Genomic DNA, 16,122 nt, shown 5'->3' on the forward strand with positions numbered 1-16,122 from the left:
AGAGTTTGCACGGCTTATCTTTTATGTGAGCAAGATGTCGACGGCGGATTCGTTGCGTAAGCACCCACCGGCATCCGCATGAGTTTTTCGTTTGATTAACGCCATTTGCCACACATGATAAAAGGCACTTACTTCATCACACCCAAGCTTGAGCAATATGGTGTAAATTCATCATTGAAGGCATCATTTGAGCAATATTTTCTAAGGCATGCACATTAATTAAAAATTACTAAATCTGTCCCTTATTTTCAGTTTAAATAGTAAAAGGTAGGAAGTTATGTTTGACATAAAAAAAAAATGAGTATTGCGGTGATAAAACGATTGTAACATCAGAAAATGGATTAATGGTAAAGTTACTATCAGTAAACCGTAGCAATAAAACGTATGAACCTGAGTTCCTCCTTTTGGTAACAAGACATCGTATCGTAAAAACATACATCATACAGCAACATTTTTCCGAACATTTCAATGGTGCGCTCTTTGGCCAATGTCGATTTCTTTCAGTTACTTTTCAAAACTTCTACGTTCTTCATCTCACATGTTCCATTGTAAACTTTCTCTAAACGCAGCTTGTCGTGCTTGGCTGTTCAGGTTCCGGCGTTGGTGGAGATTCGGGGCTTAATTGATCGGTCGGGATCGTGCCATTCATCCGCATAGGCCAAATATTGATATTAGTCTCAAGCAAGGCCGTGTCGATTCCATGGCCCCGCAGGTGCTGTAAAGCCTGGCGCCGTCGGGTGAATCTCGAAGGGCACAGGTGGCATTCAAGTTTGCCCCCGACGTGAGTTCGTTCGTGTTCGCGTCGGTGACTTTTCGTAGCAAACTTTTTCTGACAGTAAGAACATGGATAGGGCCGTTCGCCAGTGTGCCGGCGCACGTGATCTGCTAAATGATTGGAGCGGGTAAAACCTTTATGACACAGAGGGCATTCGTGGGGTCGGTGAAGCTGCTGGCCAGCCGCTTCGCACGGGGTAATTTGGTTGTTGTTATCATTGTCGTTGACGTCGGTGTTGAGCAACATTTTTGATTTTTTTGATTTGCGAGAACGACCTGCAAGAGAACGAAAGGTAAGAGATTAGTTTAGGAAACTGGGGTGCCGGAAAATTCATTTCAAATAGTGACGTAATAGTGGGCAGTAATATGGATCACGCAGCGATGATGCAAAATGAAAATAGTTAAGTGGTATATATTCAAGACTGTTTTGTAAGTTTATTAGAACAATATCTGTGTGAATAACTGTTTCGAAGAGCTTGTTGAGTTCCAGAGCTGATTAAATGGTCGGCGCATTTTGAACTTCAGCAGATTTGCGGACCGGTCGCCTGGAAAAACATGTCTGATTAGGCATTTATTTATGTGGATTCCCCTAACCAACGACTGTGGTCTACATTGTGTTCAGCATCCTGTTTACTAAAATCAGCAACGTCGTACGCCACTATCTATATTGACATTAACATCTATCCCAAACAAGATTATTCTTTGCCATATTAGCAGGTAGACATGATTTGCTCCTATTTGAAATAGGAATTATAGTAATTTTTTTTTTCTTATAACAATTCCACCCTGCAGAAAGTCCTTTCAAGATATTGTTTTGATGTCCCTATTTCGACTTTCGTAGACATTATTTTGAAAGTATTTCATAAATAACTAAGTTACATGTTAATATACTTTATTTTTGCGAAATGGGTTGTATCCTTATGCTTATTTATAAAATAGAAAATCATTCGCGTAAACATTAGTTTTTCACAGGAGGCATTTGATGCGATCGGATGATGTTTAAGCAGCCGCTTGAATCGGACTCACTAAGTAACTTCGCTCTACTTAACAAGCGACGGTCAAAGGTAAGCATCAAGTATGGAGGTGATGGACAGATGCACAAATTTGAGGCACCCAAAAACGAAGCCATACATATATACGTCAGCGTTTACCACCGGAATTTTCTCTGAGCAGCGTTGTGCGTACAACGAGCTAAGAAGGCATTTAGCGCGTTCGGTGGGAATGTGTTTATGAAATCATCACTTTTTACTGTTGACAACTAGCTTAAAAAGTTATGTTACTGGCTGGGATTGCCTTTTGTTAACGATGACGGTTGTCTTTTTTGTATCAAAGGCGCTTGTCATTGAAGCACGCTGGTATTCAGGCAGTAACGACGAGAGAGGAGAAGGTAAACATTCGACGCTTCGGTAACGGGCCATTGCCGCGATGGTGGAACAAAAGCACGCCACGCAAACGATGCACGTAACACAGTTGAAAAATAACCGTAGCACTGTCAATCAGTTCATAAGCTGGCCACTGCAGGCGGACGCGGAAAGTAGTGGCTACTGCTAACGTGTACCAACTTCACTGAAAAACCGCGTCACTTCTAGAGGATGACTGCTAGTACTTTAACGGCCACAGGTGGAATTACACGGTAAATACGGCACACTGCTACAAGCTTCGAACTTTACGAACGGTTTAAGCATCGCTTCAAATGGCTAACTCTTGTCGGCATGCCGAAACAAATTTCGGAAACTTGACGCGGCGCGCTGGTTGTCTACTACTGATGCCGAAGCAACTACACTCTAAACTTTTTCTAGCTGTTCTTCTGACCGCGGTGGTTCTGCCCCCGGGGCGACTGGTCCAGGGGCTGGCGAGAACCCCTCTGATCACCACCAGCTATACCAGCAACATAGCATTGGCTGGGGGGAGAGTTCTGTTTCGTCGGAGCTTCGTCTACCGCTGCTGGCAGAATCTTTGCTGCCGCTTTTGCTATTGCTACAGCCGCCGCTCCAACCACTGTTTCTCTATACTTATTTCTTTGGGTCGGGGTTCGCCGATGGACGGCGGTGGACGCGACTCTCGGCCGAAAACCTGGCCGCACCAAAGGATCGTCCTTTCTCTTTTCTTTTTCTTCTTCCTATATCTTCGCTTCTGTGGTAACCGACCGACCGACCGACCGACTGCGAGCCGGCGCCAGTACGGCTAAGATCTGAACCCCCAGCAGCGGCAGCAGCAGCCGCAACCTAGCAAGGCTCCGGCAGCTCCGATCCGATCGGAGTTAGAGATATTCGTCGATGTTGTTAGCCATACCCTCCCCCCAAACCCCCTGCCTTCCTCGTTGCGTTCTTGAACGAACCTCTCCGTCACCTCGCGTCGTTGTCCCGCCGCGCCGAAACTTTTCCGTTTGAATCTAGCAATTGTGTTTTTGGATCCGTTCCTAAAAATGCTAGTCGCGTTTACGGCGCCACGGGCCGCCGAAGCCTCGGTGCGGCGGAGCGACAAGCAGATTCGCTGTGTACAGCCTGCGAACCGGCTGGTTTCCGAGGTTTGAACTGTGCAGGCGGCTCCGACACGCACGGGCCTTGCTCAAGTGAGCCAGTTAGTGAATCAGCTAGGTCTTTTTGGTTGCTCGGATCCGAGTCAGGGTGAGGTTGCCGTTTAGCGGTTTCGAACGTTCATGGATCCAACCAGTGAATTGCAGGCTAGCGGTGACGACAGTATGACGGGTCCAATCATACAGTCATCACATGATTTTCTTGTCGGCATTCGACCACAGCGTTGGTTCGATGCTTGTCGACTACTCGCCTGCTGCTGCTGCTGCTGCTGCTGCTGCTGCTGCTGCTGCTGCTGCTGCTGCTGCTGCTGCTGCTACTGTTATCGGTCGACCACCACGCGCAGCACAGACGCTACGAACACCGTGCGCAGCACCATTATCGGCCGTTTTCCGCCGTGTCGAACGATGCCGGCGTCCTTCTTCCGACGACGCCACAACTAACCACCGCCTTAGAGACGACAGGCACCAGGCGGCGGACGCCAGAAGCGCGTCGTAGCAGCTAGAGGTCCTTTTCGGTTTATCAGGCCTGTGGCGCGGGAAACCTGGCTTGATGCTGTAGCCGGTCGGCAGCAGTCCTAAAGCAATAATCCTGAAGAGCATCAGCAAAAAGAGCTACCAGTTCAAAAACGCGGCATCCGTCAACCCTACCCCCATCGCTGCCGGTAGCGCCCAGTTGAACATTTTCAGCTTGAAGAGGGTTCGTTGGTGCCGCGCTTACTCGATGCTGCCGAACCCGCCGCCAGCGGAGTGCGGCCATGTACGAAAAGCAGCCAACGGAGCGATAATCCCAACAGCAGCATGCGGGCGCTAGAATATCGATGGCAGAGCCTGAACACGAAGAAAGAGGGGACTAAATCGTTAGAGTTCGTCGGGACATGGGGTAGCAGATTGGGGGTTGCGCGTCCCGCGCTTGCTCTCGGTTATTTGTCGTCGCCGTTGTTGTTGTTGTTGCAGTGGTCGTTCGCCGCCGCCAGGGGGTCGCCCCGACACGCTGCATGTGGAAAACTGTTTGAGACGCGGCTTTGCCTAGCAGCGCGGTTCGTGAACATACGTGATTGCATGTTGTATGTACATAGACAAAGACATCTAGGCAGAAATATATAACCTTTATGTGTATCTGCGTGTATAACTCTGGACCGGAATGCCTCACTGCTTAATAATAGCCAATAACAATCTGTTGCGGGTATATGGAGCTTTCTCAAGTGGTACTTGTCAGGGTCTTTCGCGCAGAACCAAATTCGAACCCGAAACGCAAAACGAAGAAAGCAATAGAACCCACCAGAAGAATCGGCATCGATTTAAGTAAAAGCGACAGTAGCTGGCGCCACCGCCGTTGGTAGAACACACGCGTCGTAGGTTCGACAGCGCTTACGCGGTAGGTCCGCGGTAGGATTCGTGTAAGCTGACGCGACTAGTCATTTCTATATATTGGTTAGGGTCGTCTGTTCGTCATTGGCTGTAGGAAACAAATGCGCAGAAGTAATAATAGCTGAGCATCGGATCAATGTGTGGTGGCATTAGCCGGTGCGCCGTTCAATGAATATTTATACTGTATATAGATATTCACTGGACGCGCAGATATCCATAGGGACTCAACTTTAGGTGGTCAAAGAGGCGTAAAAAGTAAACGTCGCAATGAGCTCGGGTATTTTTCTGCGGAATTTTCCAGGGCATTACCCACATCATTATCGTCACGCTTCGTTGATTCATTCTAAGTTATTTGTAACGTAACTTAGCAGCAAATAACAAGCTCACATGATTTTACGTATGTATCTTGGGGATGCGTGTCTATGTGCCATAAATCAACAGACTGATATCTATGAATAACTCAGGAAATAATAACATAAGACCCTAATGACCCACAACACGACCCCCTGAAGGCACATTCGCACACTCCGCCCGTAGAGGTAGTATGAACTGGAGACGGGCACGTGTTATGTACGATTAAAAAATCGGTATTTGAGGAAGTCATGTTGTGCCCACTTTTTGTATAATTGGTTGGAAGAACACTTAGCGTTTGTACCTTAATTATCCTCGTATAGTAAAAAATATCAATATTACACTGCACTAGTACACTACGAAAAATCGGCTGAGTATAAGCAAATCTAGAATCTTTCGCACGCAAACATTTCTTATAGTAGACTGCACCGTAAGGATCTGACATCACAGTTAATTAATATAGAACAACGCGGAAATCAATGACTCAATGAGGTTACTGGCTGTATCTATTTTTAAGCTTACGGCAGAGATAAATAGCCAATGAGTTTTCAAAAATTGACAGTTGGGGTTAATATTGCTAATGTATAGGTTCGTTTGCTGGGAGCCAGCCGTCGGTCTGATGGAATGCTTAATGGCAGTACCAGACGTAAAATTCTTAACATAGAAATTCGTTTGTTATACAGTTTATCCGTAACTGGATGATAGACTATATCTTGGTACTCTCTTGCGTTCTATCTCAACGACATGCTGTGCACTGTAGCTGCCTATCACGGTAAAGGCATTTTTCGGGTTTTACATTTCATGCTATTAGGTATTGTTTCAGATTTAGCTCCTATCAACACGAACCAAGGCGCGTCTACGTCCGGTTTCAAACCTAAACCACCGTACATATCTTTAAGTTTAATAGGCAACATAGTGGTTCACTGCCACGTTACCACTGCACCATCTCGGCAGCCAGAAGAAAAACACAGGTATAGACAAACTCTGAAAAACACGTAGTGGCCCTTTTCTAGCCGTCCGTAGCCCAATTCGAATCAGTCTTTTGCCATAATCTTTTCGGAAAATCAAGGCATAGCGCTTATCTCACCGTCAGATCGGCAGCAGCTGGTATTGTTCACCGTAAAAAATTATCGGTTAGCTAGCTGGTGCCGAAACAGAGCTGCGCGTCCGGTAAGATACGGCGAACGCGCGCGACGATTACAATCATACGAGACGTAAGGGGCAGTGACTGAGTGAAGGTACCTCTTTTTCATCCCGCAAAGCTTTTCTCTCCATCTATCCTTCTTTTTATGTCTTTGCAGATGACTCATGGATGAGTTAAGGCCTTCCGTTTGCTATAGCCAGGCTAAAACATTGTGCTGTGTACGTATACGAATATGTTTGGTCAGAAATATAATGTATAATGTAACACAACTGGAAAAATGACACAGAACTGACCGCAGAGAAATGGTGAACTAGGTGTTTAGAAGCAGGCGAAATGTACGATATAAAAGATAAGAGGGAAAACAGGAATGCATCATAACCAAATGCTATTTGATCCTATTGGGACGGAGGACAGGAGTACGGAGTTGAAACAACTGCTAATAGGAAAAAATGACAACACCGAGATATTTAGCAAGATAGATCAGGAAAATAGAAAAGTTTTCGAATAGGGGCTTGTGTACCTATCGTTGAACGTTGCTACAGCTGCTTTTAAAACGACAAAATTAGATGTGCGCTTTGGATACGTGTTGATTTTTACGTATATCATAGTCTAATGAGATGGCTTTGATCGTAGGAAACAAGGAGTTCGTATATAGACGTGCAATAAGGACATGTATTAAGTTGTTTGTGCCTAAATATGGTATATTGCACGCAGGAAATAAAGCTCACATGTGGATTTTAAGCTCAGTGGAAATAGTTTTCTTCCCCTGAAATATGGATAATGCAAGGGTGGCTAACTGTTGCAAAATAACACATCTAGGGATAAATGTTTCGACTTTTACGTACGACACTATTGTCAATCATTGCTTTAGACGGCTACAAAAGCTGCGACAGGATTGTGGCGTCACACCATGGGGATTATTATATTATATCTTAGACAAGCGTAATCTCCTTTTTCGAATACTATGACAGCCACAAAGAACATACAGAGATTCCAATAATGTATTATAGATTTGCCTTTAATAAACTCCCGGCCAATACGTGCAAACGATGCATGCAGATGCCTGTAGATATAGTAAACCCTTAGAGGGCCAGTCATTAATCACTAGCCAGTGTAGTAATAGTATCATCTTCAATGATTAATTAATTTTCTCCTTGATGCCAGACAATTATTAACATATCTAAGCATTTATCTAATATATAATATATATAATAACTAATCATACAAGCTAACAAATTTATGCTATAATATAACGCAAAGATCCGGTTCCGTACTCTCTGCCATAGACACCCAGCAGTAAATAAAAAGCAATATTCACATCGTAATAGTACTATACAGAACACTAGTGGAATGGAGCGACAATTGTGGCCTGCAAGATACATTCCTTTTGGCTGTTTTAACACGTATTTCATAGCTTTTTGTTCTTATTCGCAACGGTATATAGAGCCCATCACGCCAATCTGAAAGAAGCTTCCCTCGATCTATAAACTGGCTGATCTGGATCTGGCATGATATGCATATATCCCTATTGGAATCCCTGGGGCAATCCACGAGTGTTTCTGCTCGGATAGGGGGTCAGTTGACATCGCAGTAACGATCCGCACCAACGTTTCGGACATTACAGCCTAGCCAATTAGGCACACAAGGGACGGCCAAGGCGATCCGCAATGCCGTTGCTTCGAATGCCGCCACCGGTGACGCTGGTGATGATGTTCGCCGTCTCATTCGCGCAAGCGTCTCCAAAGAGCTCAGTCAGTCGACCTCCATTCCCATAGTCTTGTTCAGCTGTAGTGTTCCAGGTTCCAAAGTGCAAACCCTTTTCGTATCGCATCGATCATTAAATTTCGATTCTCCTCTGACTGCTTATGCTGGCTGTCATTTTCATTCTAATGATCTATTGAATCGCGTTGTTGCGGATTCTCTCATTGACCTCGTCAGCACTTGTGATTCTATTCCAACATCGATGTCCAAATCGGCTGCCACCAACGCAGCGGTGGCGGGTGACAAAGAGAGTTTGTCATGACGAGAGTTGATATTTTTGTTGCTGCAGTATATTTTACTCGAAACTTCCAAGTGCTGTATGTAACGTGCTGCCGGTAAGGAATGAACAAACCCAGAGGCGTACCAGGCTCTTCTAGTTAAACTCTTCACTATCCAGCTCACCTTTATGGCACGTTAACGCTGTTTTTGTTGTCGTTTGATCGTCACCGTCCAGTTCCAGAAGTCGGGTGAAAACGATCCAAAAAGGGTGGACAGAAACGCCGTTATACAAGGCCTGTGGACGGAGGAGATACGCCGGAAAGGTTCGATCGATAGTTGCACGGAGAGATGAACATAAGCCTTTTCTTCTCTGGAACTTTACCGATACATACCTGCAAGGTAGAGACTTCTGAGCTCAGCCGCAATTACCGTGATAACTACAACTACTACTCTAACTGGACGTGGGGCAATCGCTAGCGCAGTGGTCTCGCCGTTTCTGTGACTGCTACCGAGATGGGATGAACCGATTCGGACGAGAATAGACGAGCCTTCAAGAATCAGACTGCTCGATGTCTTCTGGTTCTGCAGTTAGCCATGCTACTGCGATTCTGAAACAACGTGCGGCAAAAAACGGCCATCCGGGAATCAGGCAGCATGATAAACCGCAGCAGGACTGTTAAATTACACACAAAAATAACAGAACGACCAAATATGGGTAACGGACAAAAAACCCTATCGGAAGAACACGGTGCAAGTAGACCGCCAGATGTTTGCTCAGAACTGTGCACTGCGTTTCCTTTTTCTCTCAGGTGTCATTTTGTAGAATTGTGTAGAACATAAAAATGTACTGGAAAAAGCATTGGATAGTTTTCGTTCTGGTTCCGTTAGATAGAATCAAGTAAACAAATACCGCCAAGTAAGATATATTTCCCGAGCCGAGTTTGTGGATCTGGTGAATAGCAGGAGCACCGATCGACATGCAGAGGCCTCTGAGTTCTCTTGTAACGAATATGACTTTTAATGCTGCTGTCTTTGTATACTACCAATGTTCGCTATTTGTGCAGAATTCGTCCGTAGATTGAAGCATGTTTAGCCTGGTTGGTGCGGGAAGTGGCTATTTAAAAATGAAGAAAGACCGCAAAGCCTTTTGAATTGGTCACGCCTCCTGATAGTGAAAATGGTGATGAAGACATGCAATTCGCAAATTATTCTCCGTGCCAGTCACGTTGATTCCATCAGTCTTTCTATTTTCGCTTCAAGTTTGGTTTGAGTTGGCAGGCAAGCTTTTTGTTGAATCGAGATCGGACGGATATAGATTTGACACGCATCAATCAGCGATCGCTGACGCAATACCAGAACGGCATAAGGAAAAAAGTCAAGGTTCGGTTTTATTACTTAGCGAACATTTGTTCTTAATAAGCTTACAAGTACGATAGATTAGGACGGCTAAAATCGTCTCATTTGAACGTAGTGGCCATTACAGGGTGCGGCTTTACTGTTCAATTGTTGTACTGAGCACAGTAGAAAGACTCCGCAAATGACACGCATAATCCTTGCTTGACATGCTCAAACAGCAGTGGCCTCTAAAATTGGCAAATGAAGACGTGCGCTTGTCGGTCAGGGTCTGATGCATAAACTGATACGAGCTATACATATTGTGTTTACTATAGTCGAATGGCGGGTTTGAACTGGCGATCCATAACAGTTCCTAGGAGAACTTACGACAACCTGGCCTTTGGTCTAGATTTAGTGCGCTGACTAGTCATCGGTGTTACAATTGTGAAACGCGTGTCAGACAAAAGCTGAATAATGAGTAATTGGTAATTTTGCATCGCTGCGAAAACGCAAGAGGTACTTAAAAAAATCATCGTTGGTAAGCGCCACAACGTACTGTTAATAATCGAAATAGAAGAAAAACATAGGTCTATTCGTTAATATTGTATAGCTTCTCGCTTTTACGCTCGAACATAATCTAGTAATAGATTTCTCTGTAGGAGCTTACATTTAGTGAAATGACAAAGTGTGAATAGATTTGACACAAAACATTTAGTTCTATGTGGCAAAATGGCTAATTAATCTTTAGATGGACCTTTGTAACGCGTTGCAGTGAGATTTCTATGAATAAGTAGGTTCGTACAGTAGATGACTACTCTCCAGAATAGCATTCGTAGGCAAACCCAATCACACGAAGAAATTAAGAGCATTGCTGGTTTCTAAAGTTATAAACATTGAAACTACAAAATGGTCATTTCCTAAGTAGCTAATGAAGATTTTTCCTGTACATAAACGCTCTCGGGACTATCACTTACTTAGCGTGTTTAGTCGAACGGCTAACGAAAAGAAATCACTCTTTTTTTTTTTTTTTTGTTTTTTTTTTTTGCATTTCTCCCTTGAAATTCAGAGTTTGCTTTCTGTTCTAAGAGAGAACCTTACCTTATATTAGTTAAAACCGATGCTCCAATATCTCCGACTTAACGTAGGTATCTAGCAAAGTAGCCGGCAGGTGGGTATTCTATATGAAATATTCTATATGAAATAAAGTAACTATTACCATAAACTTTAGATATCCATTAATGCCTCTCTGATGCTCACTGATAGCCAAGAGTTAAATATGCGTAAATGTGTTAGTTGGACTCGAATGCTGCCGATGTTGGAGTCAGATCAACAATCATAATGTTATGTCACATAAAAAAGCGTTTGTTTACGTAGCATTTATCTCGTGACACATACGGAAAAACAGTTAATGAGAGCAATTTTATAGTAGATCCTCTGTGGTCTGCTTAGAGTAAGATGTTGATTGGTTCCTGTGTCTTTATATACATGTATATATATAGTACTTTTAGTATTACCAATTAATGGTACCTAATAGTTACAACGACTACCTAACCAGGTATATTAACGAATGGTATCGATGGTGAATTGTTTACCCGTCACGTAGAGAGAAAAACAAAGAACGCGAAGTGCGTTAAACAAATATGCTGTTCGCAACAACGTTCTTATGGTGAGGTGCCTGTTATCACCTACTCTGTATCATCGGCTGATGCTATTCCGCATTCACGGTGCACCTGTGCAACGCAATGAAGCCATGTGACTGAAGCCATGAAGCTATGCGTCTGCATCAGTCGAATCATGGCGTGGCAACAGTTAAAATCGAGCGAACTGCGTAAGTATCTATCTAGGCCGTTTCAGCAGGACAACTCACCACTGATCAGTTATAGCAGACATCAATACGGGTTCCGGCGTTGTGCGCACGCATGCTATTCCTTAAATAGAAACCAGATTGGCTGGATCAAAAAGTAGCTGCCGTGACCAGGATTCGAACCTGGGTTATTGCGGCCACAACGCAAGGTACTAACCACTATACGATCACGGCTACACACTACGTGATCAGAGCACGACAGTTCCTCGTCGTTGTCAAAAACAGTGAAGTAATAACAATTTGCATGTCCCTAGCCAGATTAGAACTAGTACATAGGGCGACGATCGGTGCAGGAATGAAGATTGTGACAAAGAATTTGCGTAGGTAGCAAATTTAAGGTGTGCTGATTAGAAACTGAAGACAGACAAATTGATAAGAACTGTTGGGTTTATTTGTTCTTTCATATGTTCCATAGTATACTGGCAATGATTTTGTAACAGCCTTATATATATTTATATATATATATATAATGACCGATTTAATATTAATAAAAAGCGACACAACTTGAATTCCCAGCACGATCGTTATAGACAATCAGGCCAAATTCATATCTAATTTTAAATACAGAGTTTTTTTTGGCGTTACACACAAAGCCTTCTTTGTTGACCCCGATACATATGCGACCCTCTAATATAACCTGTGGCATTATTATGCAACGTGTTTATGCATACAATTAATTTCTCTGGTTGTATACACAGTTTGCTGCTTATGTTCGTACAACGAATGTAAAAAAAAAAGTTTTGATAAACAATTGAAAATTGTTGTAGAAAAAGTGATTGGAGGTGCGGGGTATCGATCCCCGTACCTCTCGCATGCTAAGCGAGCGCTCTACCATCTGAGCTACACCCCCTCAGGTAACGATAGCTCAGAATATCGAAATGGTATCAGCTAAAATTCTTTAGGAGACGAAATAGAAAGCAAAGCATTCATAATATAGCTCAAAAAATAAACGGCGTCAATAAGAGTAGTTGCCATTATTATTCAACAACTAAATTTGCAACCAAACGAACTAAATTGATGATATCGCCTACTATATGGACTGCACCCCTGGAACACAGTACATAGGCCACGTGCATATCCGCTTACCTATAGCAATGGCCTGCCATGGTCTGAATTGTCGGGAAAGTTCGGCGCAACTTCAAAAACAGACAAAAATCACATTCTGATATGTCTACTTTTGTTTCATTTGCACTTTGGAAAGTGGTGATGAAAACTGAAAATATATTTTTCATATATCGTTCTCGCATGTATTATATATTATTTTCTAATTTATTATGATACATAGGATGATATGGTATGTGTTCAAAAAAAGACTTCAGGGCAGTCATCTATGTCGCATTGTGCACGTATCACCTCACCTTAGATGACTAAAGACTCCGTATCCTTTTCTCAGCTGAGTTTGCGCCCAAATTAAATAGGAATAAATCGGTCAAATTTAATAGAAACTATTAATCATTAATCACCAAAGAAAGTTTTGTAAACGTTCTATTTTCCTTGGAACAATATTCTACTCTACACGATTGCAATAAAGACCAATATATATACATATATATATATATATATATATATATATATATATATATATATTGAATATAATAACGCAAAGATACGCATTTATTATATTCAGCAAACAATTTCTTCGAGGCCAGTTCCACTTATTCGCTTTGTGGTTACCATTCACCGCTCTTTTACATATCCCTCGGTTCTCTTGATTTCCTTCATCTCTAGTGATTTTTCCATCTTGTCACTTTTCGACTTCTCTTCCGGTTTCAAATATATATATAATCGTATACGAACCCTGTAGCGGTACACATTCTGTCCATTGGATCTCTTTATTGTGACGCGCATTTGACTCGTATGTAGATTTGTAAACACGTACGATATAATCACAAAAGCGTATGATTGAGGGCGAAACTTCACAATGTATCTCATTCCCCACTCGTCAAAAACAACGAACCAATACCAAATGGTCTAAAAAACGTGACACGTCACTACCACAAAGCATGTTATTATTTGTATGGCTCGTCAACTTTATCATATACTATTGTCGTCGTAGATGCAAAGAATAATTCAGTGATCGAAGTCCATGATGATCCAAGTTATATTCCTCGGCGACGACATATGATCGTGACAATTCTGCATGTTTTTTCCATTTGTTTGTCTCTACAAAAAATGACGTCGTGATTTTGCATGCTTAAAAACTGCCTGTTTAGTGACGATGAAGGTAATTAATGATCATATTGTACATAATACCATGTTGGCAAAACGAAAATAGCTTAACTACGTCTTCAGTAGTAAAAATCGAAATAAAATATTAATTAATATAGGATTGTATACTGAGACTGCTGTAATAAATAGCAAAAAAATACAACTATAATAGAATAACTTACTACCTGGCAATAATATTATACAGAACGTACTAATTATTTGGATTTCGTATGGGCCAATTTTTCGTTCCCATAATATATCTATGTACATTCCACCACATCTTACCTTCGTATTGACAGCAGCATGTATAGAAGCGTAGTTCATCGTTACATTTGGTCAAACTCGCTTTAAATAAATGTCTTCTACTATCTCTTTCTTATTCTGCGAGTAATTTTTGTCCCGACGACAGAGTACACAGGTGACAAAACAAACAAATGTTCCGTTCATTGCCATCATCATATCATGGCATCATAACATACAGGTATATGCAATATCGTCTAGTAAATATATAAAGCACGGCATTTCTAGCTAGTTGTCTTTTAATATTGTATAAAGCTCAAGACCCATCCCGAGTCGGTCCTCGAGCATGTTACGGCCAACGATTATAAAGCTTACGAGCTGCTGCTCTTTGATCTGACGCTGCGCGAACGCCCTAAAAACTTTTTCGTTCACCAGGGAGTCAGAAAGACAGTTGTTTCATTTGTTTCGTTCAGCGACAATGATAACACTTGTTTGTTGTTTTTCAGTTATCGGGCTAGCAAGGATTATAGTAACGCTTAAGTTTTAGTAGAAATCTAGTGAGATGTCGTATCTCGAAGCGGCTTCCGTAGCACGATGGTCAAACGTGCTTAAGACTGGTTTGTAACTGATTGCATAGAAGGCAGTTACGCGGCGGGTGTCGTTATGCAATTGGATTTTATGGACACGTTGGTTTCATTTATTTATAGTACTGTAATTGTTTGTTTATAGAATCGCACGGTGAAGGTAATGAGCTGGGCGGTTGTAAATGATAAGCCGCTTGTTGTTTCCATTATTATTTTTCATAGTAGTCAAGGAAAAAGAAAAAGAAAAAGAAAATTTTAAGGTATTTCGTAAAAAACACGCTCGACAAAAAACGCTGAATTAAACTATCGAACATCGATACCTCGAAGCATACTGTAAGCTTTTCATGAATAAACTGCGATATCACGAAACTCATATAACTGCGTATTGAACATTCAAACACTTGTAACCTTACAAGGCTCAGAATTGTTCTCGTTTCTTCTATTTGTTAGAAGCGTTCCTTTGTGCGAACGCTTTGCGCTGGATCCCATCATCATTTTGGCTAACATTGTTTACATGGCATACTTGCAACTGGATGTAATTTTTCCAGGCCATTAAAAATCTGATTTGTGTTTTTTTTTAATGTGATTGTGGGTTCCTAGATGCACAACTGGCACAGGCGCCACTTATTTCAGCCTAGACTTGCGCCATTCATCGATGACACTTACATTCATTCGTATCCATGTGCGCGCACTGCCGCTCACATGTCCTTTAGGCAAAAGCAACCACACAAAGGCTTCCCGACACGGAAAAAAAGGCTTTTATGTACTCTATTTCGGACGGACTCTGTTATAACCGTAGTGGCCCTTTGATTTTGTTTCTGAGCGCTTTTTTTCCTTGACTGGTATATTCTTCAAGATACTCATGTTGTTATGAAAAGTCCAACAAGCATAACGTATATAAGAGAACTGTGTTGTACTAAGAGTTGCAATGCCGTCCTAAAGCTGACCACTTATCGAATATAGGGTACACAACAGCTAAGTTACGTACACACACACAAACACACGCACGCCCACGAAGCCGTGTAGAGTCCTGAGGAAATATCTGTGGATACGCACATTACGCATGTTATTTAAGGCATGGACATACTTAAAGGCAAGCATTGGTGGTGAACGATTTATAAATAGAGCCGTATTTTGGTCTTCTGTTTCGGAGTTACTCCGCTGGATATACATACGTGATGGGACAAAAATCCCCTGACAGTTCGAAAAAACGTGCGCCCACCATTTAGTAGAATACACTTTACGTGTTTTTTAACACTTATGTTTACTACTACATATTACTCACCCGCTACTTGAACAGATGTAAAATGAAAACCCTTACGAGTATCATGTGTCCTTTGCCCCACCCTATATATGTATATATCCTCCTTCAGTATAAACCGTGTGTTATGTGTGAACCTATTTTTGTCTCAGGTGCCACATAAATAAATCAGCTTCTACGTTTAATTTTTTAATTTAATTTAAAACTTCAGAATCATGTGTTGAATGTTTAACCCTTCGTCTAATAGCATTTTTAGAGACCACGCGGTTTTTATTCGGAAAACACAGATTTTGTTCCCTTGAACCCTCCTCGCTTTCATAATCTCTCCGACATAAAGAGCACTTATGTACACCCAGTCACGAAAACATTCTATTCATATACGTAGTTATACACTTGCTGAAAATTCGCGCCGCCCCATGAGACGTTTAGGGATTACGGTCGCATAAATTTTCACCATCAGGAAGCTGAAGCCGGTAA

General features: G+C 42.2%; 1 protein-coding gene and 2 non-coding genes across 3 annotated transcripts; all 3 read right to left on the bottom strand.

Annotated features, from left to right (window-relative positions):
• Positions 1 to 236: 236 nt before the first annotated feature.
• LOC111268498 (uncharacterized) lies at positions 237 to 3,153 on the bottom strand. Its single transcript, XM_086971718.1, has 2 exons — positions 2,068 to 3,153; positions 237 to 1,319 (listed from the first exon to the last, which is right to left on the bottom strand). Exon 2 carries the CDS (start codon positions 1,019 to 1,021, stop codon positions 560 to 562), a length of 462 nt encoding a protein of 153 aa, XP_086827844.1. The 5' UTR covers positions 1,022 to 1,319; positions 2,068 to 3,153; the 3' UTR covers positions 237 to 559.
• Positions 3,154 to 11,454: 8,301 nt separating this feature from the next.
• TRNAH-GUG (transfer RNA histidin (anticodon GUG)) lies at positions 11,455 to 11,526 on the bottom strand. Its single transcript has one exon. It is a non-coding gene; the product is annotated as a tRNA-His (tRNA).
• Positions 11,527 to 12,129: 603 nt separating this feature from the next.
• On the bottom strand, positions 12,130 to 12,202 carry TRNAA-AGC (transfer RNA alanine (anticodon AGC)). Its single transcript has one exon. It is a non-coding gene; the product is annotated as a tRNA-Ala (tRNA).
• Between the last annotated feature and the right edge of the window lie 3,920 nt (positions 12,203 to 16,122).

The sequence above is a fragment of the Varroa jacobsoni genome, unplaced genomic scaffold (assembly GCF_002532875.2).
Source record: "Varroa jacobsoni isolate VJ856 unplaced genomic scaffold, vjacob_1.0 scaffold_1294, whole genome shotgun sequence".
Taxonomy (NCBI): domain Eukaryota; kingdom Metazoa; phylum Arthropoda; class Arachnida; order Mesostigmata; family Varroidae; genus Varroa; species Varroa jacobsoni.

What these genes read in the sequence shown, in the direction of transcription:
- LOC111268498 (XM_086971718.1), bottom strand. Translation starts at nt 1,021, where the DNA reads ATGTTGCTCAACACCGACGTCAACGACAATGATAACAACAACCAAATT.